This window comes from Eretmochelys imbricata, chromosome 17 (genome assembly GCF_965152235.1).
Source record: "Eretmochelys imbricata isolate rEreImb1 chromosome 17, rEreImb1.hap1, whole genome shotgun sequence".
NCBI classification, from domain to species: domain Eukaryota; kingdom Metazoa; phylum Chordata; order Testudines; family Cheloniidae; genus Eretmochelys; species Eretmochelys imbricata.
In genome coordinates this window covers 17,521,954-17,549,801 of record NC_135588.1, presented here as the reverse complement: position 1 = coordinate 17,549,801, position 27,848 = coordinate 17,521,954, and the positions used below count along the sequence as shown (strand labels likewise).

The 27,848-nt window shown below is 44.8% G+C and overlaps 1 protein-coding gene across 5 annotated transcripts in view; it reads right to left on the bottom strand.

Moving 5' to 3' along the window:
- Positions 1 to 1,226: 1,226 nt before the first annotated feature.
- The window catches only part of P2RX1 (purinergic receptor P2X 1), a 36,770-nt gene continuing 10,148 nt past the window's right edge, over positions 1,227 to 27,848 (bottom strand). The window contains exons 4-13 of one of the 5 annotated variants that reach the window (XM_077836842.1): positions 25,014 to 25,083; positions 22,186 to 22,282; positions 17,265 to 17,345; positions 14,802 to 14,943; positions 12,750 to 12,880; positions 11,004 to 11,094; positions 8,241 to 8,306; positions 7,298 to 7,399; positions 2,711 to 2,779; positions 1,227 to 2,263 (exon numbers count right to left, since the gene is read on the bottom strand). In XM_077836842.1, the coding sequence (XP_077692968.1) occupies positions 2,714 to 2,779; positions 7,298 to 7,399; positions 8,241 to 8,306; positions 11,004 to 11,094; positions 12,750 to 12,880; positions 14,802 to 14,943; positions 17,265 to 17,345; positions 22,186 to 22,282; positions 25,014 to 25,083 (846 nt within the window). In that variant the 3' untranslated portion in view covers positions 1,227 to 2,263; positions 2,711 to 2,713. Of the gene's footprint in view, positions 2,264 to 2,710; positions 2,780 to 3,733; positions 3,760 to 7,148; positions 7,400 to 8,230; positions 8,307 to 8,811; positions 8,936 to 11,003; positions 11,095 to 12,749; positions 12,881 to 14,801; positions 14,944 to 17,264; positions 17,346 to 22,185; positions 22,283 to 25,013; positions 25,084 to 27,848 lie in introns of those variants that run through there. The other 4 variants (XR_013348288.1, XM_077836843.1, XM_077836841.1 and 1 more) reach the window with 4 other exon arrangements.

Genomic DNA, 27,848 nt, shown 5'->3' with positions numbered 1-27,848 from the left:
CCTGCCTCCAACTTGCTTTTCAAAAGCCCAAAAGTTAAAATACCAAGAAGCCAGGAACTACTGTATCAGTTTCTCGGCACGCAGCTTGCGCTGGTTTATCTTAGGGATTGATTTAGTTAAACTGGCACAAAAGGTTGTGTGAACACATTTATTTCAGTGTTTGGGATCTCTGACCATTCCATTTTCCCTGTGCTGCCTTTGAATTAAAAGGCCATCAATGGTCTGTTAGTTCCATCTGCTGGTTGTAGTGTGCCGCTGCAAGGGGAACAATGCAGCCGCACTAGACGATTATTGCTGCAGCGTATTTGTTACTTGAAGATTCACCCATAAAGTATGTGTTGCACTTGTATTTTTCTTGAGCAGCTCTGGGATGTGACTGCTAATCTGTCTATGATTATGGCATGGATGAGCATAGTGACCGCTGCAGAAATGCAGAGCATTCTCTCTCCCTATGGCTCTTAACCTTAACTGAGTCCAGCTGATAGAGGATATGGAGTTTCTTGTCAACAGCTCTCTTTAAGGGCTATAATGTATCATAGCAAGGTCATTACAAAGGGTAGAAACGATTAGTTAAATTAACCAGTCAGTATAGATTAGTGGCAAAGCTAAGGTACCTTTTTAAGGGTAAACAGGGGAGGAATAGAACCTTGTTAACGAATGATTTGCAATTAGGTGAACTGCTAACTAAATTCCTCCTGCAGTTACAAATGTTACAAGATTCTCCTTCACTTCCTGCCCTACACTGTAGTGTAATATTGCTGTGTGCTGTCAAACAGCTCTTGCGTCCCATGCCGGAGATAACTGCATTTCTGTGGCAGATGAAGTGATCCCTATAAATCCTTTACTACCCGTACAGAAGTGTTGTAAAGCTTAACTAGTTGATTTGTGGAAAATGTTCTGAGCTCCTTGGATGAAAGAATAGCAAAGTATTATTAATTATGTCATTTGAGCAAAAATAGGTTATCTATGGGTGAAGATGGGATGCAGAGGGAAACTAACAATTAAACAGGGTATGACAATTTAAGGGGGATCCCAGGCATGTGCAGCATGAGGAAAAAGTGAGCAGAGAGATGCAGTCTAGATTGTGCAGAGTCAAAATGGCATATCCTCACTGTCTACATGCAGCTCTGGCTGCTGCACCTGGTTTGCTTATGGTCACATTCTTTGTTAGGCTAGAGGAGAAGAGTTGTAGACTTGTATATATGACCTTTCTGAGAATGCTGAATTCTTCAGTGCCTGCCAGCACACTGCATCTATCTATGCCCTCCAAGGACAAGCACTGGCACAGAGAGGTGAATTAGTAGAAAAACTAGAGGTTTATTTTTTAATAAAATAAATAACCAAGTGTTGTAATTGACCAAGAGGAACAGTGCAGTCCTCATCAGGAGTAGGCACTCCTCTACGGGGAAGTGGCTTAGCCAGGGCTAACAAAATCCCTACAAATCAGGCAGATCCTAGGCTAATCCAGAGCATAGCTCCAAACAGCCCCTGTGCATTTCATAGCAGACCACAGAAGATCTAGGTGGAACTAGAACTGTCTGCTATGATCTCATTGGACTCTATGGGTGTGTGCCTTTATCATATGTGGTGCCAACACCCAACTAGGGATCAGGAGGGTGATGTAATCAGTACTGTTTGGGTCTCCCCATGTTTGTTTTACACTCAGTATTTAGTTTGGCCTAACCTCTCCCTCTCTGTCTATTGTATTTGGACCAAGGATAGTAGCACTTCAGACAGACTGACCAGCTAGCAAGTGTGAAAAATTGGGATGGGGTGGGGGGTAATAGGCGCCTATATAAGACCAAGCCCTGAATATCGGACTGTCCCTATAAAATCAGGACAGCTGGTCACCTTAACTTCACAGGGCCTTTTAAAAAAGAGCAACAAGGAAAAAGTCCCTCTGTGCTTTAAATTAATGGGGCTCCATGCTTCTCTTTTTTTGGGGTGAAGTCAGTGGGAATCCCCCATGCCAGAATAGTTTAGTCAGTGCCTAAAGCTGCGACTAAATCAGAACCATCTGCTATCTTGCAGCCCATTGGGCTTCCACTCACATTTTGGCTGCGCTCCTAAAGATGTGCACTCCTATCCTGACAAATATAGTCTGTTGAAACACAGACAAGATGTATCAGCCTAGGAATACTCAGTCTGAGGTATAAAATGGTGAGTTCAGCTGGCATTTGGTCTGTGATGGCCTGATGAACTGGGGGCTATTACAAAATATCAGAAGAGGAAGAGGTTGCAGGTTCTTCTTTCAGTGCAGACCCTGTCAAGAAAGAGACAGGTTCAGTAAAAGTCATCACCACCTTCTCCTGGATGGGTCTTCCTGCCCAGCACCTCCCCAGGAGGCATAGCTCTGTGCTAAAGTGTACTTCATCTGACTTTGCCATAGTCACGCCCAAAACTTTACAAGTAACCCAGGCTATTCACCCCAGATATTATCTCCATGATGTGGGCGTGCATCCAGCCCACACAATAAAATATTCACACCTGTTAAGATTTTACAGCCCCCATCTGTTGATCTAACCAACCATAAGCCACATCTGCAACCCCATTTCAACTCTCTCTTATTGCTCTCCCCAGCTCTGTTATCTTAACAGCATCTTTCTCATGCCTTGTGGAGGGAGGGAGGGCCAAATTCACCACTGGGTCAAATGGTGTGACTTCATCAACTTTCAGTGGTGCATCTAACTTAGAAGGGGAGGCCACTTACATTTCACTGAGAGCCCGTCACGTTGTTCTGCAGATTGCACATGGAGGAAGGGGAAGCCTCTTCTTTTTCCTGTGATATTGCCCAGTCCAAACCAGATGAAACAATTATTCCTTCTGGGATTACCCCACAGCAGCATCAGTGATAAAGACTAATCTCTGTTGTGCAACAGTAATCATGATCCAATTGGTCTCAATATGTTTCACACCATTCTTAGTGAAGCACTCCCAACTCTTTGGAAATCAGAGTAGACTTGTATTAAAAGTAGGGCTGTCGATTAATCGCAGTTAACTCATGAGATTAACTCAAAAAATTAATCATGATTTAAAAAATTGTTGTGATTAATTGCAGTTTTAATCACACTGTTGTAGAATACCAATTGAAATTACCAATACTAAGAATACCAAGAGTAACAAGAAGCCTGAATACCAAGAGTAACAAGAAGGGTTTCTTCAGGTATGTTGACAACAAGAAGAAAGCCAAGGAAAGTGTGGGCCCCTTATTGAATGAGGGAGGCAACCTAGTGACAGAGGATGTGGAAAAAGCTAATGTACTCAATGCTTTTTTTGCCTCTGTCTTCACTAACAAGGTCAGCTCCCAGACTGCTGCGCTGGGCATCACAACATGGGGAGTAGATGGCCAGCCCTCTGTGGAGAAAGAGGTGGTTAGGGACCATTTAGAAAAGCTGGACGTGCACATGTCCATGGGGCCGGACAAGTTGCATCCGAGAGTGCTAAAGGAATTGGCGGCTGTGGTTGCAGAGCCATTGGCCATTATCTTTGAAAACTCATGGCGAACGGGGGAAGTCCCAGATTACTGGAAAAAGGCTAATGTAGTGCCAATCTTTAAAAAAGGGAAGGAGGAGGATCCTGGGAACTACAGGCCAGTGAGCCTCACCTCAGTCCCCGGAAAAATCATGGAGCAGGTCCTCAAAGAATCAATCCTGAAACACTTACATGAGAGGAAAGTGATCAGGAACAGTCAGCATGGATTCACCAAGGGAAGGTCATGCCTGACTAATCTAATCGCCTTCTATGATGAGATTACTGGTTCTGTGGATGAAGGGAAAGCAGTGGATGTATTGTATCTTGACTTTAGCAAAGCTTTTGACACTGTCTCCCACAGTATTCTTGTCAGCAAGTTAAAGAAGTATGGGCTGGATGAATGCACTATAAGGTGGGTAGAAAGTTGGCTAGATTGTCGGGCTCAACGGGTAGTGATCAATGGCTCCATGTCTAGTTGGCAGCCGGTGTCAAGTGGAGTGCCCCAGGGGTCAATCCTGGGGCCGGTTTTGTTCAATATCTTCATAAATGATCTGGAGGATGGTGTGGATTGCACTCAGCAAATTTGTGGATGATACTAAACTGGGAGGAGTGGTAGATACGCTGGAGGGCAGGGATAGGATACAGAGGGACCTAGACAAATTGGAGGATTGGGCCAAAAGAAATCTGATGAGGTTCAATAAGGATAAGTGCAGGGTCTTGCACTTAGGACGGAAGAACGCAATGCACCGCTACAGACTAGGGACCGAATGGCTAGGCAGCAGTTCTGCGGAAAAGGACCTAGGGGTGACAGTGGACGAGAAGCTGGATATGAGTCAGCAGTGTGCCCTTGTTGCCAAGAAGGCCAATGGCATTTTGGGATGTATAAGTAGGGGCATAACGAGCAGATCGAGGGACGTGATCGTCCCCCTCTATTCGACATTGGTGAGGCCTCATCTGGAGTATTGTGTCCAGTTTTGGGCCCCACACTACAAGAAGGATGTGGATAAATTGGAGAGAGTCCAGCGAAGGGCAACAAAAATGATTAGGGGTCTGGAACACATGACTTATGAGGAGAGGCTGAGGAAACTGGGATTGTTTAGTCTGCAGAAGAGAAGAATGAGGCGGGATTTGATAGCTGCTTTCAACTACCTGAGAGGTAGTTCCAGAGAGGATGGTTCTAGACTATTCTCAGTGTCCTCAGAAGAGGACAGGACAAGGAGTAATGGTCTCAAGTTGCAGTGGGGAGGTTTAGGTTGGATATTAGGAAAAACTTTTTCACTAGGAGGGTGGTGAAACACTGGAATGCGTTACCTAGGGAGGTGTTGGAATCTCCTTCCTTAGAAGTTTTTAATGTCAGGCTTGACAAAGCCCTGGCTGGGATGATTTAATTGGGGATTGGTCCTGCTTTGAGCAGGAGGTTGGACTAGATGACCTTCTGAGGTCCCTTCCAACCCTGATATTCTATGATTCTATGAAATTTATTAAATATTTTGGATGTTTTTCTACATTTTCATATATATTCTGTGTTGTGTTCGAAATTAAAGTGTATGTTTTTTATTATAAATATTTGCACTGTAAAAATGATAAACAAAAGGTATAGTATTTTTCAGTTGACCTCATACAAGTACTGTAGTGCAATCTCTTTGTTGTGAAAGTACAACTTACAAATGTAGATATTTTTTTTTGTTACATAACTACACAAATACAAAACAATGTAAAACTTCAGAGCCTTAAATCCACTCAGTCCTACTTCTTGTTCACCCAATCGCTAAGACAAACAAGTTTGTTCACATTTACAGGAGATAATGCTGCCCTCTTCTTATTTACAGTGTCACCAGAAAGTGACAACAGGCATTTGCATGGCACTTGTTTAGGTATTTACATGCCAGATATGCTAAACATTCATATGCCCCTTCATGTTTCAGCCACCATTCCAGAGGACGTGCTTCCTCGCTGATGACGCTCGTTAAGAAAATAAGGCGTTAACTAAATTTGTGACACAATTCTCCCCCAAAGAATTCAATGTCCCCTGCTGTTTTACCTGCATTCTGCCATATATTTCATGTTATAGCAGCTGCAGATGATGACCTAGCACATTTTCTTCATTTTAAGAACACTTTCACTGCAGATTTGACAAAACACAAAGAAGGTACCAATGTGAGATTTCTAAAGATAGTTACAGCGCTTGACCCAAGGTTTAAGAATCTGAAGTGCCTTCCAAAATCTGAGATGGACAAGGTGTGGAACATGCTTTCAGAAGTCTTAAAAGAGCAGCACTCCAATGCGGAAACTACAGAACCTGAACCATCGAAAAAGAAAATCAACCTTCTGCTGGTGGCATCTGACTCAGATAATGAAAATGCACATGCGTCGGTCCACATTGCTTTGGATTGTTATCGAGTAGAACCCGTCATCAGCATGGACGCATATCCCCTGGAATGGTGGTTGAAGCATGAAGGGACATATGAATCTTTAGAGCGTCTGGCATGTAAATATCTTGTGATGTTGGCTACAACGCCATGAGAACCCCTGTTCTCACTTTCAGGCAACATTGTAAACAACAAGCAGGCAGCATTATCTCCTGCAAATGTAAACAAACTTGTTTGTCTGAGCGATTGGCTGAACAAGAAGTAGGACTGAGTGGACTTGCGAGCACTACAATTTTGCATTGGTTTATTTATGAATGCAGGTTTTTTGTATGTAATTCTATACTTGTAAGTTCAACTTTCAAGATAAAGAGAATGCACTACAGTACTTGAATGAGGTGAATTGAAAAATACTATTTCTTTTGTTTTTTTACAGTACAAATACTTATAAAATGAGCACTGTACACTTTTTATTCTGTGTTGTAATTGAAATCGATATATTTGAAAGTATAGAAAACATCCAAAAATATTTAAATAAATTGTATTCTATTATAAGTTTGATTAATAATGCAATTAGTTTGATTAATCATGCGATTAATTTTTTAATCACTTAGTCCTAGTTAAAAAGTATCCTAGAAAGATCAGTAAGTGTATGTCCAGTGACTCATAAATAACCCCACATTTCAATGGGTATTCTTTTAAAACACCCAAGAATAAGTTCTTTCTGCAAGTCACCTCTTGTCCTGTAGGATGCACTGTAGATGGAGCAAAGGATTTAACCCCAACTCAACCTCACGACTCTGAGAATGGATCATTAGACATAAGGACTGAGATTTTCAAATCCACCTAGGAGATCTGGGTGCTCAATGCCCATTAAAATTAATTTCTGGAATAGCTGTTCATTTGAATGGAAATTGACAATCCAGATCCCTTAGGAAGCTGTGAAAAACAACCTGGATTTGCAGTGTTGCAATGTTTTGATGTTATTCTAAGGTGATATGGGTGGGGGTTTTAAAAGCAGTTAATGCTGGCCTAGCTCTGTTCCCATTGAAGCCAATGGGAGTTTTGCCATTGACTCCAGTCATAGCAGAGTTAGCTCAAACACTGACTGCTTTTGAAAACCTCACCCTAAAGACGCATGACTGTCACTCTTTGGTGACTGGACCACTGAGGGAATAAGCAAAGAGCTAGTGGAAATTCTTCATACAGAAGGGTCTTGTAACTTCAGAGCTGAAGATCAATGATTCTGGTCTCTGTTCAGTGTTCTGTGGATTTGACAATCACTAGAGACAACCGATCCAGAGAAGAAGTATCTAGCTGCCCTCCAATATATTTTTATGTACATACACACACTCAGACAGATTTGTTGTATAATCTATATACATGAACACACATACATGTATACAAATACCTCCTGCCCTCTGCGGTCTCAGGTAAAAGAGGAATGAATTGTTACTTACAGACACGGGAGTCTTCATTTCCGCATATTTGAATTTCCTCTGTTTGTAATAATCCCGTCGTGGGAGAAAGTGCAGCAGGAGCAGATCACACACTACAGATGCCTTAAATCAGACAAAGCATGACACAAAAACTAAACCATGGTTAGGGCAGCACCTAAAGTATTAGATACTCTAAACCAGGAATCTGCACCAATCTCCTGAGGCTATAACATTCATCCCAAAGTATCCCAAAGCACCTTGCAAACAGCAGTCACTTCATCCACTTTGGATGTAGAACATGGCAGCTGTTCAATAGTGCACAGTCCATGCTAAACCTTAGTTTAGGACTGAAATGATATATGCAGGATTCAAGCTAGGGGACTTAAGTAGGCAGAAAGCGAATACCAGTACTTAAACTGTAATTTGGCTAACAAATTAAGTTTAACACCCTTACTGTTCCAAAAGGTGCCATGCAGTCTTTAATGGCCACAAGCAGCCAGGATCCCAATGTGGTATCTCACCTCAAAGACAGAACCTCACCTCTGGAAACCATACTGGGGTATTGGTTTGGGGCATATGCAGAAGGACAACCTCTACCTATCAGCCAGAATATTTGCTCCAGCGTTTCTTTTGTAGGTCTCCCATGAAAATATTGACCAGGCCTGACTTTACTTAGTTTGACTGGGTCCAGCAAGATGGCAGCCCAAGCTGATATGCAGACCATCTAACATCAGTCCCCATTGCACCGTGGTTTGTTCATATCTAGGGGATCTGGAGATAGATGAGCTCTACTGCAAGGAAATCTCTTTTCTATTTATTTTGCATTTTCCACATTTAAAGGGCCAGGTGGATGCCTACGTGGAGCTGGTATTTTGCTATAGCTCAGAGTCACTTTCACTTCAATGCCACATGCAAGCAGAATAATTTGCATATTCACATATAGGCTGAACATACCAATACTCACCACTCCAAATATACCAATTCCAGAGCCTATTGTGGTCATCGTTGGGATGATGTCAAATTTACCTGCCTGAATAAAATGAGAGAAAATAAGCAGGATCTCCTAATAAAGCAGAGGAATCCTTCAGGGGGAAGGAATTAGTAGGGCTAGGGATGACCCTGCTAAGGAACCTTGCATGGCTACCACTATAAGAGTTCACTCCCTCTCAAAGAGTTCACTCCCTCTCACGAACAAGGTCAGCTCCCAGACTGCTGCGCTGGGCATCACAACATGGGGAATAGATGGCCAGCCCTCTGTGGAGAAAGAGGTGGTTAGGGACTATTTAGAAAAGCTGGACGTGCACAAGTCCATGGGGTCGGACGAGTTGCATCCGAGAGTGCTAAAGGAATTGGAGGCTGTGGTTGCAGAGCCATTGGCCGTTATCTTTGAAAACTCGTGGCGAATGGGGGAAGTCCCGGATGACTGGAAAAAGGCTAATGTAGTGCCAATCTTTAAAAAAGGGAAGAAGGAGGATCCTGGGAACTACAGGCCAGTGAGCCTCACCTCAGTCCCCGGAAAAATCATGGAGCAGGTCCTCAAAGAATCAATCCTGAAGCACTTACATGAGAGGAAAGTGATCAGGAACAGTCAGCATGGATTCACCAAGGGAAGGTCATGCCTGACTAATCTAATCGCCTTCTATGATGAGATTACTGGTTCTGTGGATGAAGGGAAAGCAGTGGATGTATTGTATCTTGACTTTAGCAAAGCTTTTGACACGGTCTCCCACAGTATTCTTGTCAGCAAGTTAAGGAAGTATGGGCTGGATGAATGCACTATAAGGGGGTAGAAAGTTGGCTAGATTGTCAGGCTCAACGGGTAGTGATCAATGGCTCCATGTCTAGTTGGCAGCCGGTGTCAAGTGGAGTGCCCCAGGGGTCAATCCTGGGGCCGGTTTTGTTCAATATCTTCATAAATGATCTGGAGGATGGTGTGGATTGCACTCTCAGCAAATTTGCGGATGATTCTAAACTGGGAGGAGTGGTAGATACGCTGGAGGGCAGGGATAGGATACAGAGGGACCTAGACAAATTGGAGGATTGGGCCAAAAGAAATCTGATGAGGTTCAATAAGGATAAGTGCAGGGTCCTGCACTTAGGACGGAAGAACCCAATGCACCTCTACAGACTAGAGACCGAATGGCTAGGCAGCAGTTCTGCGGAAAAGGACCTAGGGGTGACAGTGGACGAGAAGCTGGATATGAGTCAGCAGTGTGCCCTTGTTGCCAAGAAGGCCAATGGCATTTTGGGATGTATAAGTAGGGGCATAACGAGCAGATCGAGGGACGTGATCGTCCCCCTCTATTCGACATTGGTGAGGCCTCATCTGGAGTATTGTGTCCAGTTTTGGGCCCCACACTACAAGAAGGATGTGGATAAATTGGAGAGAGTCCAGCGAAGGGCAACAAAAATGATTAGTGGTCTGGAACACATGACTTATGAGGAGAGGCTGAGGAAACTGGGATTGTTTAGTCTGCAGAAGAGAAGAATGAGGCGGGATTTGATAGCTGCTTTCAACTACCTGAGAGGTAGTTCCAGAGAGGATGGTTCTAGACTATTCTCAGTGTCCTCAGAAGAGGACAGGACAAGGAGTAATGGTCTCAAGTTGCAGTGGGGGAGGTTTAGGTTGGATATTAGGAAAAACTTTTTCACTAGGAGGGTGGTGAAACACTGGAATGCGTTGCCTAGGGAGGTGGTGGAATCTCCTTCCTTAGAAGTTTTTAAGGTCAGGCTTGATAAAGCCCTGGCTGGGATGATTTAATTGGGATGGGTCCTGCTTTTGAGCAGGGGGTTGGACTAGATGACCTCCTGAGGTCCCTTCCAACCCTGATATATCTATGATTCTATGAAAGGTATGCAGGAGCTGTGGATACCCTTCTAGAGAAGGAGACGGGGCATGTTAGATATGAAGCCATTAGTTTCTTTTTCTTTTGTGAACTGAATATTCCTGAAGACACTGGGATTTCTGTCCATGTTACTGGAGTTCTCTGTTTAGGCAAAGTACAGGATGGGTAGTCCCAATGAACACTTTCCTTATGCTCCTCCCGCAATGGTCCTCAACTACTCATGTCTCAAAGAGACCATTTTCTAGTGACAAGGGGCAAGTCCATCTCCACAGCCATGCTTGGTGTCTGTGCTGAGACTGCCAACCAGAGTTCCATCTGTACTAATGTAGGGGTTATTCTGGGATGTGGGCACCAGGAAAAGACAGAGACCATCAGCTCACAATGGTTACTTTCTGATTGACCAAACCATTAAACACCATCCTTAGAAAAATGGTTTGCAGTGCTCAATGGCCATTATGGAAAGTGTAAAGGGCTGGTGTAAATAGCTGTACAGAGAGAACCATTTGCAAAACCAGGAACTATGCTACATATTCCCGAGAGCCATCTACTGGCAGTTTATCTATTAACTTGCATCTAGAGAGAGCGCGCTCTGTTGCAGCAGGAAGTACCCAGGACTCCAGCAGAAATCATATCCGTCCCTACAAAGTGTACTGAAACAATTCAACCCCTCTACTTCAGTAAATGAACTTCAGGGAATATAGGAAAATGGCATACACACCATCCTGACTCTCATTTAACCTTCCTTCTGAGTCTAAGGCCCTGAGATGCACTAGGTTCAGATACTGGGGTGGATTATATAACAACACATGACCTGGCAATGAAATTAAAAGAGAGGCTGATGAAAAATCTGTGAATTAAAATGAATTCACACAGGATGTTACCTTTCCATTCACCAGGATGTCAAACCGGATTCCAAACACCTTGTATAAAGTCCTGTAGTCAGTTCCATTATCTCTGTAGTATTTGGCATACCTTTCCAATCAGACAGATAATATGTTAAATGGCCTTTCATGGTCTTCAGAAAAGAAAAATAAAGCAAACTAATATAAACCACTGAGAAAACTGAGTAACTAGAATTTTTGTGACTAAATGGACAGAGGAAGTGACTTGGACTTGGGAGACTCTTGGCCTGCTGGGTGACCTAGGGCAAGTCACTTCCCTGCTCAGTGCCGCAGTTTCCCCATCTGGAAAGTTGGGCTAATAATAGTGACATCCTTTGTAAAGTGCTTTGAGGATAAGAGCTGAGGAAAAGTGCTAGATAACAGCTTGTTAGTTACTATAATTTTTATCCTGAAGCTGACCTCTACCAAATCAAAGTCAGTGAATGAACTGAAAGTATTCAACTGAAAATTTCACGATTGGCTAAGATGAGATGAGTTCATTTGCTCCTGTTTGAACATTTGTTGTTTAATGCTACTGGGTGTATTATGTTATTACAAGAAGAATAATTAAGTGTTACGGTGCACAGGGCTCTCATTTGTTACTATTCTGTAAATCTAAAGAAATTAATAACAAACAAATACAAAAAAAGGGTGGGTATTTCAATATCTATAGCTAGGCATGATGAGGCATTCGACTGAGAATCCTGTACCACTAATGGGTGAATGGATGTAGGGTGTGAATTTCTGTGATTACTGTGGTACCAGTTTAGAGGGTATCTGGCTGGTTTTAGGAAAGTTTGGCCTAACTCACAAATACCTTGTTCTTGACAATACGTGTAGTGAATATACGCATGCTCTTACTACATTTGGAACATATTAATAAGGTGGCCCACCAACTGCATGTTGTCATTTTTTGCAGCCCACCCAGCATCCAAGTTTGATGGAGGGGTGAGGGGGCCAAAATCATCAGCTAGCATACTTCCGCTTCTCCTCGCCCCACTGAGGAAGCACTGACCACTCTCAGCAGCACCTGCTGGCATGGCACTGTCAAACTGAGGGGTTGGTAGGGTCAGAGAGCAGGCCTACTCTGCACTCACCCTGCACTCTCGGCTCCTGTCCCGGGGTTGGCCCTGCTCTTGGCATTGGAACCTGCCACAGAGGGTCACAGTGCCACTCAGGTTTGGGTTATGAGGGAAGGGGAGCCGAGCCAAATTGTTAACCCCATGAACTAAGTCACAGTATCACTCACTCGAATTTGGCCCAGAGGGGCAGTAATGATACTGCCTGCCTGTGTTTTGAGATCTAAGAATGCAAAGTGCTATATAAGAGCTACGTGTACTCTTAAGTGCAGTGCCGCCTGTAGCACTACACAACTGTAGTGACAATTATGGTATCTGCTAACTCCCTTCAGCAAAGGAAATGCGTAGTGTTGTGGTTATGAGGATGTTTTAATTTGGAGCATAATTGGTGACCCTGGGCAATGGCTCAGAGCTAGAAGTCTGGAGTGAGTGCCTGGGTGTGTGTGAAGAGAAAGAGAGGAAGGACAGCTGATTAAAGGGAGGTGAGGCATTTTCACTTCCTATTCTAAAACGAACGGCTGCACTTTGCACATGCAAGGGTGACATTTATTTTGGTAGTCAGGAGAATAATCCCTGCTTTTATAGAGTCTGTAATGTGCTTTGAGATCCTCCAGGATGAAAGAAACTATATACGAAGGCTGAACAGAAGATAATAGGGCCATCTTACCTGAAGTTGAAGCCTGGTGAAACGTTATTGTCATCATTGTAAAGTCCGTGAAACTGGTAAACAGGTTTACAGTATGTCACGGGCCAGTCGAGGTCACAGTCCCAGTCTATGGTGATACCGACAACCCCGCCCTATGAGAGACACGAGAAAAGGACAGCAAATATCCATGTCGTCATCATGCAGAAATTTGTACTCAGGATGCTCTGCTGCATTCTGGTTTTGTTAGCTTTTTAATTTGCAAAGGGATGCTCTTTCCATCCCAATAAACTCACTCTCCACAGCTGGCTCCAAAGATGCTACCAAGGGACCAGAGATCAAGCCAGGATACATAGTCCTGCCAATTTATTTCCCTCTCTTCACCCAGGACTCTCAGCAACATAGGATTCCACCTTGCAATCATCTGGTTCTTTGTATGACACACTTGACATGCTAGCATCATCCTCACTTACTAGTAGAGCTTCCAGAGCCTCTCCCACTATCATGCTGCTCCATTTGGAAAAAGCAGATCAAGAGCTTCAGTGGGAAGTTCTGATGTTGGATACAGGAGCCTGGTAATGCTGGCTGTGGTGACTGTTACTGTTTACATAGTATCACTGTAGTGCTCACGAGTTGCCTCCCCTTTGTTTGGCAACCTGTGTCTAGAAGCATAACCCTGAGCAGCTCTGACCCCTGCCACCAAGGCCTGGGGCTGCAGGGTTGACGTCACAGCCCAAGCTGGTGGATAGAATGATTGCATCCTGTGTGCGTCTGTGAGAAAAGGGACTTTCATTTTGTGATTATTAGAGAGAGGCCTACTCCAAAAGCCTGCATCTGAAAATCCCTAAAATTCGCAGTACAGGCTGGGCATGGACCCAAATTTTGCAGCTCATGCCCCTCTGTAGGGATGCTCCTTCTTGGATTAGAGACAGCTTAACTTGTAACCTCTTAGACAGGTCTGGCCAATCAAGCTGAAAAAATTAATCTCTCAACCAGTTATAATGGGCTACCATTGGAAATACAATAACAAATAAAAAGAATGGAAATAGGGAGGTACAGTGTCTTCATGTATGGGCCTCATTTCTGCGCATACATAGATTCAGTGTTTTACTAGCTTTTTTAACTAGTTCAGTGGATCAATAGCTAGTACACAACTGCTGTGGGCTTAGAACGATCACTCATGAGGCTGGGCCTCTGATGGAGAGAACATATCAGATTCTTGTGGTTAGGAAGGAGAGGGCACAGATTAGATAGTGCTGGATTCAGGAGGTCATTTTCCATCTAATCAACTGAGCAGCATCAACACATCTCCATAGTAACACGTTTCATCTCTTCCTCTTCCCCGGTTTAAGATACTGACATGTACATAGGTGGCTTGTGTGTGAACCATGAATGTGAACTTGTGGAGGTGGAGAGGGAAATGTTAACAAAAAGCAATAAGGAAGCAAAAAATCCTGAACCAAAGCAGTGATGAGTTCCTCAGTACAAATGCCAAACAGGATGAGAAGGGTGGAGACAGAAAAAAACCCTCTTTATTTGTTCTGAAACAAACAAACAGCGTAGCACCTCATGATCAGCAACGTGGCAAATACGCACAATCCTTGTTAACATAAGCACAAAATGCTCTGCCTTTCCTGACCTCTTTTTGCAGATTAGACCGTATTTCTCTGTAGTCTAAGGGTATGTCTGCACTTTGAGCTGGAGGAGACATGCCTGCTAGGTACATACTCAGGGCATCTAACTCCTCATGCTGCTCACACCACCATGGCTACATTCTACTTTCAGCGTGCTAGCTCAGTCAGATCTGGCACGAGTATGTCTCCCTGAGCTGGAATTTGCTCCTCCAGCTTGAAGTGTAAACAAAGACACCCTGTTGACTCCTTATTTACCAAGTTTGGATTTTGCTGCAAACAAAATATATAAAGTGATTGGTCAGAACTATGGATCAAGGTATAGAGCTGTGCTAATGACTGATTTTTCACTTCAGTGGCCAAAAAAACAAAACCCATTTCAGGTCAACCTCCTATGTCCCCTCATTCTCATGACTGAAGCACACATCACTTGAAATCTGTGTACCTTAAGGGCCAGGGCATGAAAATTTTGTCCCGATTCCTTCACAATGTATCCCAGCTCAAACACAGGGCAAAAAGGATCTTTGTTTTTGTGGTAGGTGCATTTTTTCAGGTAGCTTGTGGTAATGCCCTCCACTAGGTTGCGTCTGTGAATAAAAAAGAACCTGTATGTCAACTGAATGAAATGTGATAGTCTATGATTAGTTATGGTATAAAAAGCCAGATTTTCAAATGAGCTCATTACTCATCACCCAGCAGCTGATGTCCAGAGTCTCATAAGAGTTCTGCACCCAACATGCCAAGTTCTTTTGAAAATCTGGACACTTGTCTCCATGCCTGAGTAGGTACTGAGCTCTTTCGAAAAGCTAGGCCATAGTGAACATCATGCTTTAAAATCAGCTACACGAGAGCAAAGAACGTACATTTTCACAAAACTTATAATTTAGAGACAGAAATAAGGATTGAGGCAAGGCTCAGAAATTTGTTTTCAAAGCAGTGGAAGAGAGGCTTATAGCTATAACCGATTAGGGACACAATAGATTTTATTCACTTTGATCCAGATGGTTTCTGTTGTTTGTTTATATTGCAGTAGTCCTTACAGGCCACAGTCAGGACAGGTCCATTGTTCTAGGTGCTGTACGAACACATACTAAGAGTTCCTGACCAAAAAGGCATAATGCACACTTACACTATTGTAAACCAGAGTAACTTCATTCAAGCCAGTTGGATTTTCTCTGGATTTACACTAGTGTAACTGGTCCCATTTTGACTTTGTAACATGGTTTTGTCATGTAGAAATTAAGATAGTGAAGGCAAAATATAACAAAGGGATTTGTTTAGCTGGGTTCTGTGCATTTCACCTATTACCACTGTAGAATATCTTATTCTCTTTCTTCCCTCCTGGGAGCACAGTCTCTGGTGAACTGGCAATCCGTGGCACTGAGTAATGGTGGCTGGACAGACTCTACTGAATACACGCTGCTTCAGAGAGTAATGTCAGGTTACTGTGTATTTAACCTCATAAATAGTACAGGGACAGTACAAATCTATAGAAGGGAAATCTGTCATGCTCAGCACAAATGACTTTTGTTCATTTGTTCTGGATCAAATTTATAATCAGACCAGCAACAAATCCTCTTAGACTTGTTCTGGTCAGAGAGACAGTTTACAGAGAGGCACTAGGAAATTATTTCCTAAGTCAATTACTGTAATAGAAGCAGAAATCGTAATGATGTGAAGGGCCTTTGACAATTTCTATACAATCTAGGTTCTCCTGGTGCTTTAGTAGCTCCCATTGTAGTACTTCATTTTATATTTCTGCCTTCAGAAGAATAAAAAGACAGAGAAAGAGGAGATGTGTGTGCACCATGACAACTGAGATCTCTGGTAAATTTCATTGCAATCTCTGCTTCTCTGATTTAAAGACTGAAATTAGACACCGTTTACAGCTCAATGCTAGCACCAAGGCAGCAGGTTTTACATAGCTGAAGTGTTCCTTATAATACTACCTAGTTTCTATGCAGGCATTTTTCATCAGTAGATCTCAGTGCTTTACAAAGGAGGTCAGTATGATTACCCCCATTTTACAGATGAGTAAACTGAGGCATATAGAGGGGAAAGTGACTTGTCCAAGGTCAGTGGCACAGCTGGGAATAGAACTAGGTTGCCTGAGTCCCAATCCAGTGCTCTAGCCACTAGGGGTATGGCTATACTGCAACTGGATGCAAGCTTCCCAGTCTGGATAGCAGTGTGGACGTTGCTGCAGAGGCTCAGGCTAGCCACCCAATCACCTGTGTCTGAGCTCAGGTGGCCTAACTTTATAATGCATGGTTTGCTGTAGCTGGGAGTGAGTCTCTGCCAGTGCAGCAACGTCTACATTGCTATTTATAGTGTGCTAGTGTAACACCGACAGACCCTGGTCGTCAGCAGGTGGGATCAAACATGCGGCATCTGGAACTTAGTGCATGAGCCTCTACTGCATAAGCTAAAAGCCAACTGGCTCTTAGCTAAGGCCATAGAACAGACTAATTTTAACTCTCTCTCCCTAAGTGGTCCTAGTGTGTGGGTTACACTAGTGTGAATCTATCTGCCTATGCTGAGGCTCGCTCCCAGCTACACTAAACCGCATGTTATAAAGTGAGGCCCTGCTCTTGCGAATAAGTTAATGACTTTACTCACATGAGTGGTCTTGTTTGGAGGGTCAGGGCTTTCGTCCCCATTTTGGTTTGTGACTCATTTAAGGACCAGTCCTGATTCCTACTAACTGATTTGTTATTGAATGCTGCAGTCAACCAAATACTGGACTCAGGGACAAAAGATGGTGTTTTCTGCACCAAATGAGCCAAAAGCTATACATACAATACTACATCACTCCACATAGTGGCAGGGATCCAACTCATGAGCGATCAAAAAAAAAAAAAGATTTGACATTTGATCTCTTAAAAAAAAAACCCAAACATTTACTCACCTGGAGACTTTAAATGTGGGGAAGCTGATGCTGTTCTTAATAAATAAGGTAAATTTTTCAGCTTCTAAGAGCAACGGGGGGCTGAAAAATACACGTGTTAACAAGTGCTTGTCTTTCAATTAGCCAACATCTAAAGTAATTATAATAAAGGGAAGAAAAATAGATGCAAAGAAATTATATGGGATAGCATCCAAACAATCACATTCAGGACCCAATGAGAGATTTGGTCTGGTCCTTGCACTTTCTAGGTAAAAAGATGAATTCCAAAGTATCCTAGGTAGAAGCACTATAGAGAAGGGGAAATATTTGCTATGCAGACAAGCCTTTTCTTGGGTCTGATGAAGGAGCTTCCTTTCATTATATGCTGTGTTGACTTTACTGTGGAGAAGCAATAATGCAGAACCCCAATGTCCCCTGCTCATCCCCACCCACTGACCAACTGGCTGATGCAGAGACTAGGCTTTGGTTTTGCAGCTGGCTACTGTACAGCACCTGACGTTTTACAGTTAGAACAGAGGAATTTGAATGATTTTTCTGCTGAACATGTTGGCCAAATTCTGAAGCCTTTATCCTCAATCAAAACTCCCACTAAAGGCAACAAGCTCAAATCCACAGCTCATGAGAGGCTCTCACTCCCAATGATGGGAGCTCTTTACTTTCTATGGTAAAATCCTGGGCAGCCTCAGAAAGGGGCAGGGAGCTTTCTGACCCATACCCAGGACTCCAAGGATCCTGGCTTTTCATGCCCTCAATGCTGGGGAAGAGAGGAGGCTACTAAACTCCTGACACAACAATACACCCCAAAGTCTGGAAGAACCCATAAAGGGAGGAGAGAGGGGATTGTGGTGATGGGCTGGTCAGAGCATCCATAGCATGATCTAGTGGCTGGGATTACTGAGAGGGACCCCAGAGGCATTATTGTTGCCCATCCCTTGAATGCATGCAGGGTGTGTGTCTGATAGGCTCCTGCTTCTCCCCAGCTCTGGTGACTCAGCGAAGTGGGAAAAGCACCATGAAGATTACTCAGCTACCACACTGGGTTGGAGCAACCCTCCGCCAATGAGGGATGTAAGTGGGAAAAATTCATTTCCCCTCTGCTAAGGTCTGTTCAATCAAGAAGCCATTTGCAGTGCACAACGGCAACTTTTTTGAACCTACTAACTTATGAAAAATGCTACGTGTTCATATGTACCCTGGAGATGGTGCTCTATTAGCTAGATACATTTCCTGTGTAATGCAGTCTGTCCTCTCCTTAAGGGTAGTTGTGGCATGGGTCCAGCCAGCTGTGTTCCAAGGCTTGGCCCCTTCAAGGGCAGACATTCTGGGACTTGTAGGTCTTCTAAAGATCACATGACCAAACAGAGAGTAAGTCCTGCTGGAGATTGGGGGTCAGGTTAAGTGACAGCTATGTGACAGGCTACAGTATATAAGGCAAATCTGTAGCTCAGGAGAAAGACCGGCAGGAGGTTCTTCATGGTGAGCTAGAGCAGGGGTTCTCAATGTTTTTCTTTCTGAGCCCCTCCCCCCCCACCCGCCCAACATATTATAAAAACGTCATGGCCCACCTGTGCCACAACTGTTTTTCTGTGTGTAAAAGTCAGGGCCAACATTAGGGGGCAGCAAGCAGGGCAATTGCCCAAGGCCCCACGCCACAGGGAGCCCTATGACACTAAGTTGCTCAGGCTTTGTCTTCAGCCCTGGGTAGCAGGACTTCAGCTTTCCGCCCTGCCCAGTGAGTATAATGTTGGCCCTGCTTGGTGGACCCCCTGAAACCTGCTCACAGCCCCTGTCATAAATCTAAAGCGAAGGGTAACCACCTTTCTGTATACAGTGCTATAAAATCCCTCCTGGCCAGAGGCAACATCCTGTTACCTGTAGAGGGTTAAGAAGCTCAGCTAACCTGGCTGGCACCTGACCCAAAGGACCAATAAGGGGACAAAATACTTTCAAATCTTGGGGGAGGGGGAAGGCTTTTGTTGTGCTCTTTGTTTATGTGGTTGTTCTCTCTTGGGACTGAGAGAGGCCAACCCATCCTAATCCAAGTCTCCAATATTGCAACAAATATAGGTAAACCAGGCAAGGTGGATTAGTTTTATCTTTTGTTTTATGTGAATTTTCCCTGTGTTAAGAGGGAGGTTTATTCCTGTTTTCTGTAACTTTAAGGTTTTGCCCAGAGGGGGATCCTCTGTGTTTTGAATCTGAATACCCTATAAAGTATTTTCCATCCTGATTTTACAGAGATGATTTTCTTTCTTTCTTAACCCTTCTTTTAAGAACCTGACTGATTTTTCCATTGCCCCAAGATCCAGGGGTTTGGGTCTTTGATGATTTTGTAACCAATTGGTTCGGATATTATTCTCAAGCCTCCCCAGGAAAGGGGGTGTGTAGGGCTTGGGGGGATATTTTTGGGGGGAAGACTGTCTCCAAGTAGTCTCTTTCCCTGTTCTTTGTTTAAAACGCTTGGTGGTGGCAGCATACTGTTCAAGGATAAGGCCAAGTTTGTACCTTGGGGAAGTTTTTAACCTAAGCTGGTAAGAATAAGCTTAGGGGGTCTTTCATGCGGGTCCCCACATCTGTACCCTAGAGTTCAGAGTGGGGAAGGAACCCTGACAGCCCCCCAGGTGGCCTTGGACCCTTGGTTGAGAACTGCTGGGCTAGAGAATGCTGGGGAGCAGACAGTGGGGCGGAGTTGAGGAGGTAAGATTTAGAAGAAGCTGGGAAGGGTACACAGAGGAAGGAAGAGGCTTGGGCAATACATTAGTAGTGGGCTATATTGAGGTTGTTGGGGAGGATAAACAGGGTAAGGATTCTGAGCCTCGGAGAAGATCTGCAGCACTACTTGACCCTGGGAGAATTGCTGGAAGCCTGTCTTTGTTTGGAACTTTGGCTTACCCTGAAAGGGGAAGGACCTTTGCTGTAGTGCCTGGAAGACGATGTGATGGATTTGGAGCGTCTCTGTAATTTATGAATACGGTATATTGAGATGGTTATTGGGATGTTTACTGTATGACTATATTGGTTTAGATTACTAGGTGGCTGTCAGGAAAAACAAGCAGGAAGGGAAAGGCTCCAGTTAAGCCACTTCTCAGCAAACTCTCGAGAGTTAAGAGATGATGCCAAGATAGGAAAAGGCCAGGGAATGCAGGTGATTGAAAGAACTGTGGCAGGTTTAAAAAGGAACATTCTCTCAAGAGAGGGGAGAAGTGGTTCAAGGGGACTGATACATGACACCTCGCTTGGTGTGTCTGGAGATGTTATGCCTGCCAATACTCAGGGGATGGGAAGCCTTTAGCTAAGAGAGACAGTTGTTTTAAAATCCTTTTTCGCTAAGTGCTTTGTTCCCACTGTTTAAAATACTACTTTTGTTTCAGGAAAGCTGTCTGATCTCTGTAAACCATTGATCACAGACTCCTGCAGGGAAGAACAACAGATACCTGAGTTCAGTTGTACCTGCTGGATAGAAATGGTTGATCCACAGGGTGCTGTAGCCCAGGGATGGTCTAAATGTGGAAGAATTGTGATAAAGACAAAAGACCTCAAATGGTGCACTCAGAGAAACGTGGAAGAGGACAGACTTACAGCTAGCCCAGTAACCATGACAGCCCCAACCACTCAAATACACCAGAATCCAAAAGGGAAGACTATGACTCCCAGCTCGAGGATGGGGAAACAGAGGCGGTGAAGGCACCTGCTGCTGGATCAGGTAAGCTGCTCTGGCATGTACATTATAGAGCACTTCTGCAAGATACTCCACAGTATTTCCCAGCCATATACACGTGTGAGTGTGTGATGAAAGTTCCTTGGTTGCTGATAAGGGGTGTGACAAATGTGAGATCTGGGAAATCTAAGGAGTTCAATAAAGCTTAAGGACTGAAGGGACCACCAGATCAACTAGTCTAACCCCCTGTACATCACAGGCCACCAACACCACCCAGCACCCGCACACTAAACCCAACAGTCAATTGTATTGAAATGTGCTAGGCAGGCATGGACTTTTGGGACAATAAGCGTTACGTTGATTTCCTGGGGAATGATTAATACAAATTCTACAACCCCAGTTATTCAGCCTTTTGAAGGTGTGCCCTGAGGAGAGGGCCATTGATTAGTGATTGCCTGGTCCAGGATACCGGAGAGCAAAGGCCTGTGCTGTATAAAGACGCAGCTGAATTGTCCATTGGAAGGTCTAGTTCCTGACTGAAAAATTGACATGAACTTGTAACTAAGGGGGCAAACCCAGTTGTGGGGTTTGAAAGATTGACAAGTATTCTAGGCTGGCGTTGGGGGTGACTTCTGGGAAGTTTTTAGCATGCATGTAGGTTCTTTTAATGTTTTTTTTATGTGTCTTCTCTGTAATGCTTTTCCCCTAAGCATACACGTGCTTGCTTAGAAACAGCTGTGTGGTAACTTGTAATGGCTGGCAGTATGCTGTTCGGAGCTCTTGGAGACAGAAAGCAGTGCACGGGGGCTGGCCTTTAGGTAGACTGGCTTGTCAGGGATATCGGACTGGCTGGCAGGGGTTGTGCAGCATTAAGAACCCATTCTGAAGGAAGAGTGATGGGTCTCCACCCAAGAGAGGTGACAATTGGGAGCCAGAAGCCTTAAGTGGGTGCCCTCGTGGGACCATGGAGGGTGAATATAAGTGCAGTTACCCTGAAACTGCAACACATGGCACCTGACACCCCACCCCACCACCAAGGATGTACTTACTGCTCTGCAAAACTGTGGCCATGTTCCAAGGTCATGGAGCAGCAGGGTCAGCATTTGGCCCCATTAGAGTTTTGCCTGAGTAGGGGCTTCAGGATTTGGCTCATGAGCAGCAGTAGTTAGGCAGTGGTCTTTTTCCAGTGCAATCCTAAGCTTACTTGCAATACCCCTCACAACCAAGAAGGGAAATCTGACTGAAAATAGGACCATTTCTTACTCAGGAATCTGACCGTCCTCTTCTACAGGGCACCAGCCAAAAATCTCACAGGTCTGGACATCACTGTTGAAATCTACACACTTCCCAGTCATGATACCTGAAGAAAACAGTGTTTAAAGTTCACACTTGCAGTTGAATTATGGGACTGTCCAACAGTTGTAGATGCTCACTGTCAAATCTCACATTATTGAGACAAAGGGCAGCCTTGTGCTCATAGGACTTGGAAGACTTTGTTCAAATCACAGCTCTGCTATGGACTCCCTGTGTGACCTTGAACAAGTCACATAGTCTCTTTGTGTCTCGGTTCCCCATCTGTGAAATGGTGATAACTATCCTTCCTTTGTTTCTTTTGTCTGTTTGGTTTGTAAGCTTTTTGGGAAACAGACTGTCTCTTACACTGTGTGTTTCCAGTACACTCCACAATGGGGCCCTGATCTTGCTTGGGAGTAAACAGTAACTCTAATAAATAAATAAATTATTATAATAGGCCCGGTGGCAAATATCACACACACCACTAGAAAGGCAATAATGCTGAAGCAAACTGTCTATGAGGCTTTGCAATTGGTCTGTGGTTAACTCACTCAGTTTTAAAACTTTGGGGGACAATAACACTATCTACATATGTGGGTCAGATTCACCCCTGTGTAGAGTGTCAGTACAAGATCTATGCAATGCTTTAAACCAGCAAAATAGGTCTTGTGCTGGCCTTCTGCACGGGGTAAATTTCACCTGGCAGACTGGGGCTAAGGGAGTTGGGTATGGCCAAAGAAAGTGAGTCCATGGCAAAGCCACAAACAGATGCTAGGAGTTCTGACTCCTCCGGACCACTCCAGCAAATAGTTCACTTTGATTGTTAGGAAGCAGTAAGACTTTCAGGATCAGAAGATCCTGTTCCTTCTGAGTCTAGATAGTTGCTCAGTTTTTAGCAGCACCTGTTGTCACAGATCTTGTTGAGTGGTTTCTCCTAGCCGCTCACCACACCGTTCTGAGGGACCCACCGCTGAATCCTGTGAGCTGAAAAGCTCCAAAGTCTGAACAGAGTCCAGGCTTTGTCTCTGGCTTGGGGTCTCTAGGTACACTCGTGGGGGGGTAGGGGTGAGACAGAGGATCTGCTTGAGACCCCATAGTCCAACTGCCTGGCCCAGAAACTAATATTGACCCTTCAGACTTACCATCCTTAACCACACCTCTTCCCAAAACTCCAGCTGTGTGGATGCTCTGGGTTCACAGGTTAACTTTTCAAGGGCACGTGACAGGTGTAGCACATACAACACAGACAGACTCTCTGCAAGATTATAATACACTACTGTGCTTTACATTTAATAGCATGAGAAATGCCCAGATCTATACAAAAACAATAAAACCTACAGGCATTTCCCTGCCTCCGTTTTCTCACCACTCCAGAGTATTCTTTCAGCTGGGATAAGAGTACTCTGGAGGTATCCAGGTCTCTCTCCTGCTGTGCATTGTTTGTCTTCACCTCTTTGCCACGTCAGCGTTCTGTTTTCTGATGTTGGTTGATCCTGCTGCTAAACCACCACCACTACTCCCCTCCCCCATGAGAGGGTGCCCGTCTCCTCCCCTTTCCTGCCTAAAACTTCCTGTGTGGCTTTCTCTGGATATCTCAGTGTATCTTTCCCGTATTCACTCAACTTCTGTGGTTGTTAAAGACTAGCATGAACACCTGCATTTTTTGTCCTGCATTTGGGGATTTTGTGCTCTCGCACCCCTTCTGCAGAAGGGTAGGAGAAAGCCCAAGCCTAGAAGAACCAGTTAACTTCCCAAGGTACTTCAATCTGAATGGTCAGTGGTTGTGTTTAATGACCCCCGTCATCCCTGGGAAGGATATAGCCCTTGTCAGCAGGGATGGGGTCCATGTACACACAGACGTATTCAATGATACAGCAATTTTCATAGTGACAACTTCAAAGTATCAGCCAGAATTCAGATGTTGTACAGACAGTGTCCCCACATCTCTCCCCTACAAGTTTCCAGGTTTGCCCCAGTAACTTTTAAAAATGCACAGCCTGTAGCTATGGAACAGTGACCCCCAAAAGTAACCAGTTAATGGTCGCTCTCTGGTAGATTCTGATCACTCCAGCATGGAATATGGGAGTTGTCTGGAGAGACCTTACTAGGATCACTCAGACCTCCTTGGCAGCTTCTCCATGTTTATAGCCTTTTAGGTGCAAAAACTCACCTGCTTAAAAAACCCCTTGGAAGTTAAAGTATATAATTAAATAGTGTCCAAGAGCATCTTGGAGGGATATATATTAGGAGACAGAATGACCAGCATGCCCCATTACAATCCTGTTTCTACCTTAGTAAGCCATTTTCCCACCAACCTGCTTCATGGAATTATCTTCATGTCCTTAAGATTGGAAGAAAACCCCTAGAGAAGGAAGTTAGCAACACTGGCATTGAACCTGGGGGGTCTCAGTTTCTGCTGCCAATGAGGCACTGCTGCAGAGTGCACAGATAGGTGTGGATGTGACAGTGGGAGCGGTTGACCCTTTTTCCAAAGAGTGGGAAGAAGAGAGAATCTTCTCATGTTCAGATGTATCTGACCCTTTCCAGATGGGTTCAACTCATCTCTGTTGACAGGCTGAAATACTGCCACCTTCCTTGCACTGTGAGAAAGTAACAAAACCTGTCTAATCTAATCTCTGCATTTCCAATATGCCTCTCATTGTACCATCTTAGTCTAGACTAAGAACTGCTGGCAGCCTTTTATTCATATAGCACCAAAAGCATATTAGGGGCTTCAGAGACAATAAAAGAAAGTCCCTGCCCTGAAGAGCTCACAGTCTTAACGCTTCCCTTCTTACCTTGTCCCTGGCGACTGTAATTCCCTTGGATACAGTCGCTATCTTTATTGCATCGTCCTGCATCGGGCAGCTGTGATGAGAAAGAAAGCAAACATCTCTCAGTGGCTGGGAATCAGGTGTCCAGCAATTCCGCTCTATACTGTCCATGAGAAAGCCCTCTTCAACTCCAGTTGTCTTTAGACAAAGGGCTTGTCTACATGGGATGTTACTGCACAGCAAGCCAGGGTGCAAATCTACAGCATATAGCTTACTGCACATAATGTTCTGCATAGACAAGCCCTCAAGCTGTGTCTTTACTGCAGAGTAATTCGAGTTATCACCACTCAAACTAGCCTAGCTCCAGTGAGAGCAGCCACATTGAGTGATTGGATTAGCAGCTGGCAAATTGTGCTCATTTGAGCTGTACTCTGTACTACCTGCTGGGTCAGCCAACTCAAGTTAAAAGCACCACCCCACTCAAGGGACTTTGTGTATGGACAGGACATGAATTAGGGACAACTCTGCAGTGAAGAAAAGCCCTAAACTGGATTGAGAATTGTGCCCTGTGGGAGACAGATCTTCTAGGTGGCCATTCCCAGAATATAAAAGTGGAAAATCCTTACGGAATCTGATTGTCTTCACTGTTGGGCTGAAGAAGATACCGCAGTCCCATCCCCTGCCTCACTAGGGATAGCATCTTGCGAATACAAGTACTACTCCTGGGGGAATTCTGCATCACTGTGCATACACAGAATTTATGTTCCCCACAGATTTCTTTGCTTCTCCTCAAAAAAATGACTTTCTGACAGCAAAGCAAAGGGAAGCCACAAGAGCGGTCATGAGACTTTCCCCAGCAATATGTTTTGGGTGCCAGGGTAGGCGGCAGAGAGGTAAATCACTGTGGGGAAGGGGGCAGGACTGGAGAAGACCTGGCTGGTGGCTTGTATCCTGCGTTGGGCTCATCTGCTAGTCCCAGCTGGGCTGAGAAGGTCGGGACTTCCTCTTCCTCTGTATGGCATCCAGGGCCGTGTCAGACCCACTCCCAGATGTCTCCCCCAGCTGTAGGAAGCGTTGCATACCCCCCCCCTCACCCCACATGCTTCCTGCACCCATAGTTTCTCAGCCCCAGGGGGAGGGATCCCTGCACAGGGAGCTGCTCCCCTATCCGCCCAACCCCCGTGCACCCAGACCCTCCTGCCGAGCCTCGCCCCCCTCCCCTGCACCCAGAACTCCCCCAACGAGCCCCACTCCCCCTGCACCACCCTGATGAGCCACTCACACCCGGATCACCACCCTACCAAGCCCCAACCAGCTGCACATAGATCCCCACCCCAGAGCCCCACTCCCCCAGCATCTGGATCCCCCACTAAGCCCCGAACACCCAGACCCCCCTGCCAAGCTCTATGCCCCCCACACCTGGACTCCCACGCTGAGCCCCAACCACCTTCCCCTGGATCTCCCCTGCAGAGTCCCATTATTGTAGCACCCAGAACCCCGCAACAAGCCCCTGTGCATCCAGATCCCCCCCACACCCGGGTCCCACACTGAGCCGCCTGCACCCAGATTGCCCCACACAGAATCCTCTCAACTCACACCTGGATCCCCTGACGCTAAGCCCCTCCACATTAGGATCCTGCCTTGCTATGCCTGCCTGCCCACACCTGGTGCACCTGGCACAGAGGGGCAGGGCCCTGGGGTGTTTCTGGGGCAGGCCCGGTCCATTCGCTGTGTCACGGTTGGGTGCAGCCTCACTGCTGAGTCTGTGTCCCAGGGGGGAGCTGCACAGTGATCTCCCACCTCTGTTCAGGGTTCCCAATGACATGCTGGAGCCTCCACATTTATTTGTCAAATAAAATCTGCAGAATTTTAAAATATTATGCACAGAATTTTTAATTTTTTGGCACAGAATGCCCTCAGGAGTAAAGTACAAAGGAGGCAAGGGTAAACTCCAGTCAGCTAATCTACTGTAGTAGATAATCCAACCCTCCCAAAGGCCCTGTACTGGTCCCTGTTATATATGTCGGCTGGGATTCTCAATGGTGTTCAAGGGGATTTGCATGCTCAAATTTCCATTTAAAAATTAATGGGGAATTGAGCATCCAAATCCTTTAAATGGCTTTGGAAATCTCAGCCAGACTGTGGAGAGTAGTCCTGCAGGTATATGTTTGCTGTGGGGAGGATCGGGGAGGCTGAAAGTAGATTTGCTAATGAGTTTGTCAATACTAGGGATATTTTAATATAGAAGGCAATTGTAGTACAGTGCATCCGACACATTAACAGTAGCTTTCCTTTGCATTATAAACAGCATATTTCTTTGCCGAGAATCTTAATATCCATAAAGCTAAAGATCAGAAGCTTGCTACTAGCAAATTGGTGGGAAAACAGTGGGCTGTGTTACCCACGAAGAGATGGGACTTTGCTACTACAGGGAACAATTCCACCCTGACCTGCTCTAGTTTAGAGACTGTCTCTTATCCATTAGGTAGGAATTCTTTGTGACCTGACTTGGCTATCACTAGGCATAGAGGAAACTTGTGATTGCAGGTTTCTTATTGAAATAACCAGCCAAAGTGGGACAGTTCCAATGTCTCATCATTGGTTCAGTGGATGGGCCAGTAGACTGGGAGTCGGGAGAGCAGCTGTTCCAAGTTCTGCGACCATGAGCAAGTCTCGTCCCCCTCTGTGCCTCAGTTTCCCCATCTGTGAAATGATGGATGATGATGATACATGATGGAGTAATAGTGTGTGGTACAATAAGAACTGACCTGAAGCTTCCACAAAACTGGGACTCAAATACTGAGGTATGATTGAGTTTGGGTAAATACTCTACAAGTTCTTTCATTTGGGGGATTGGCT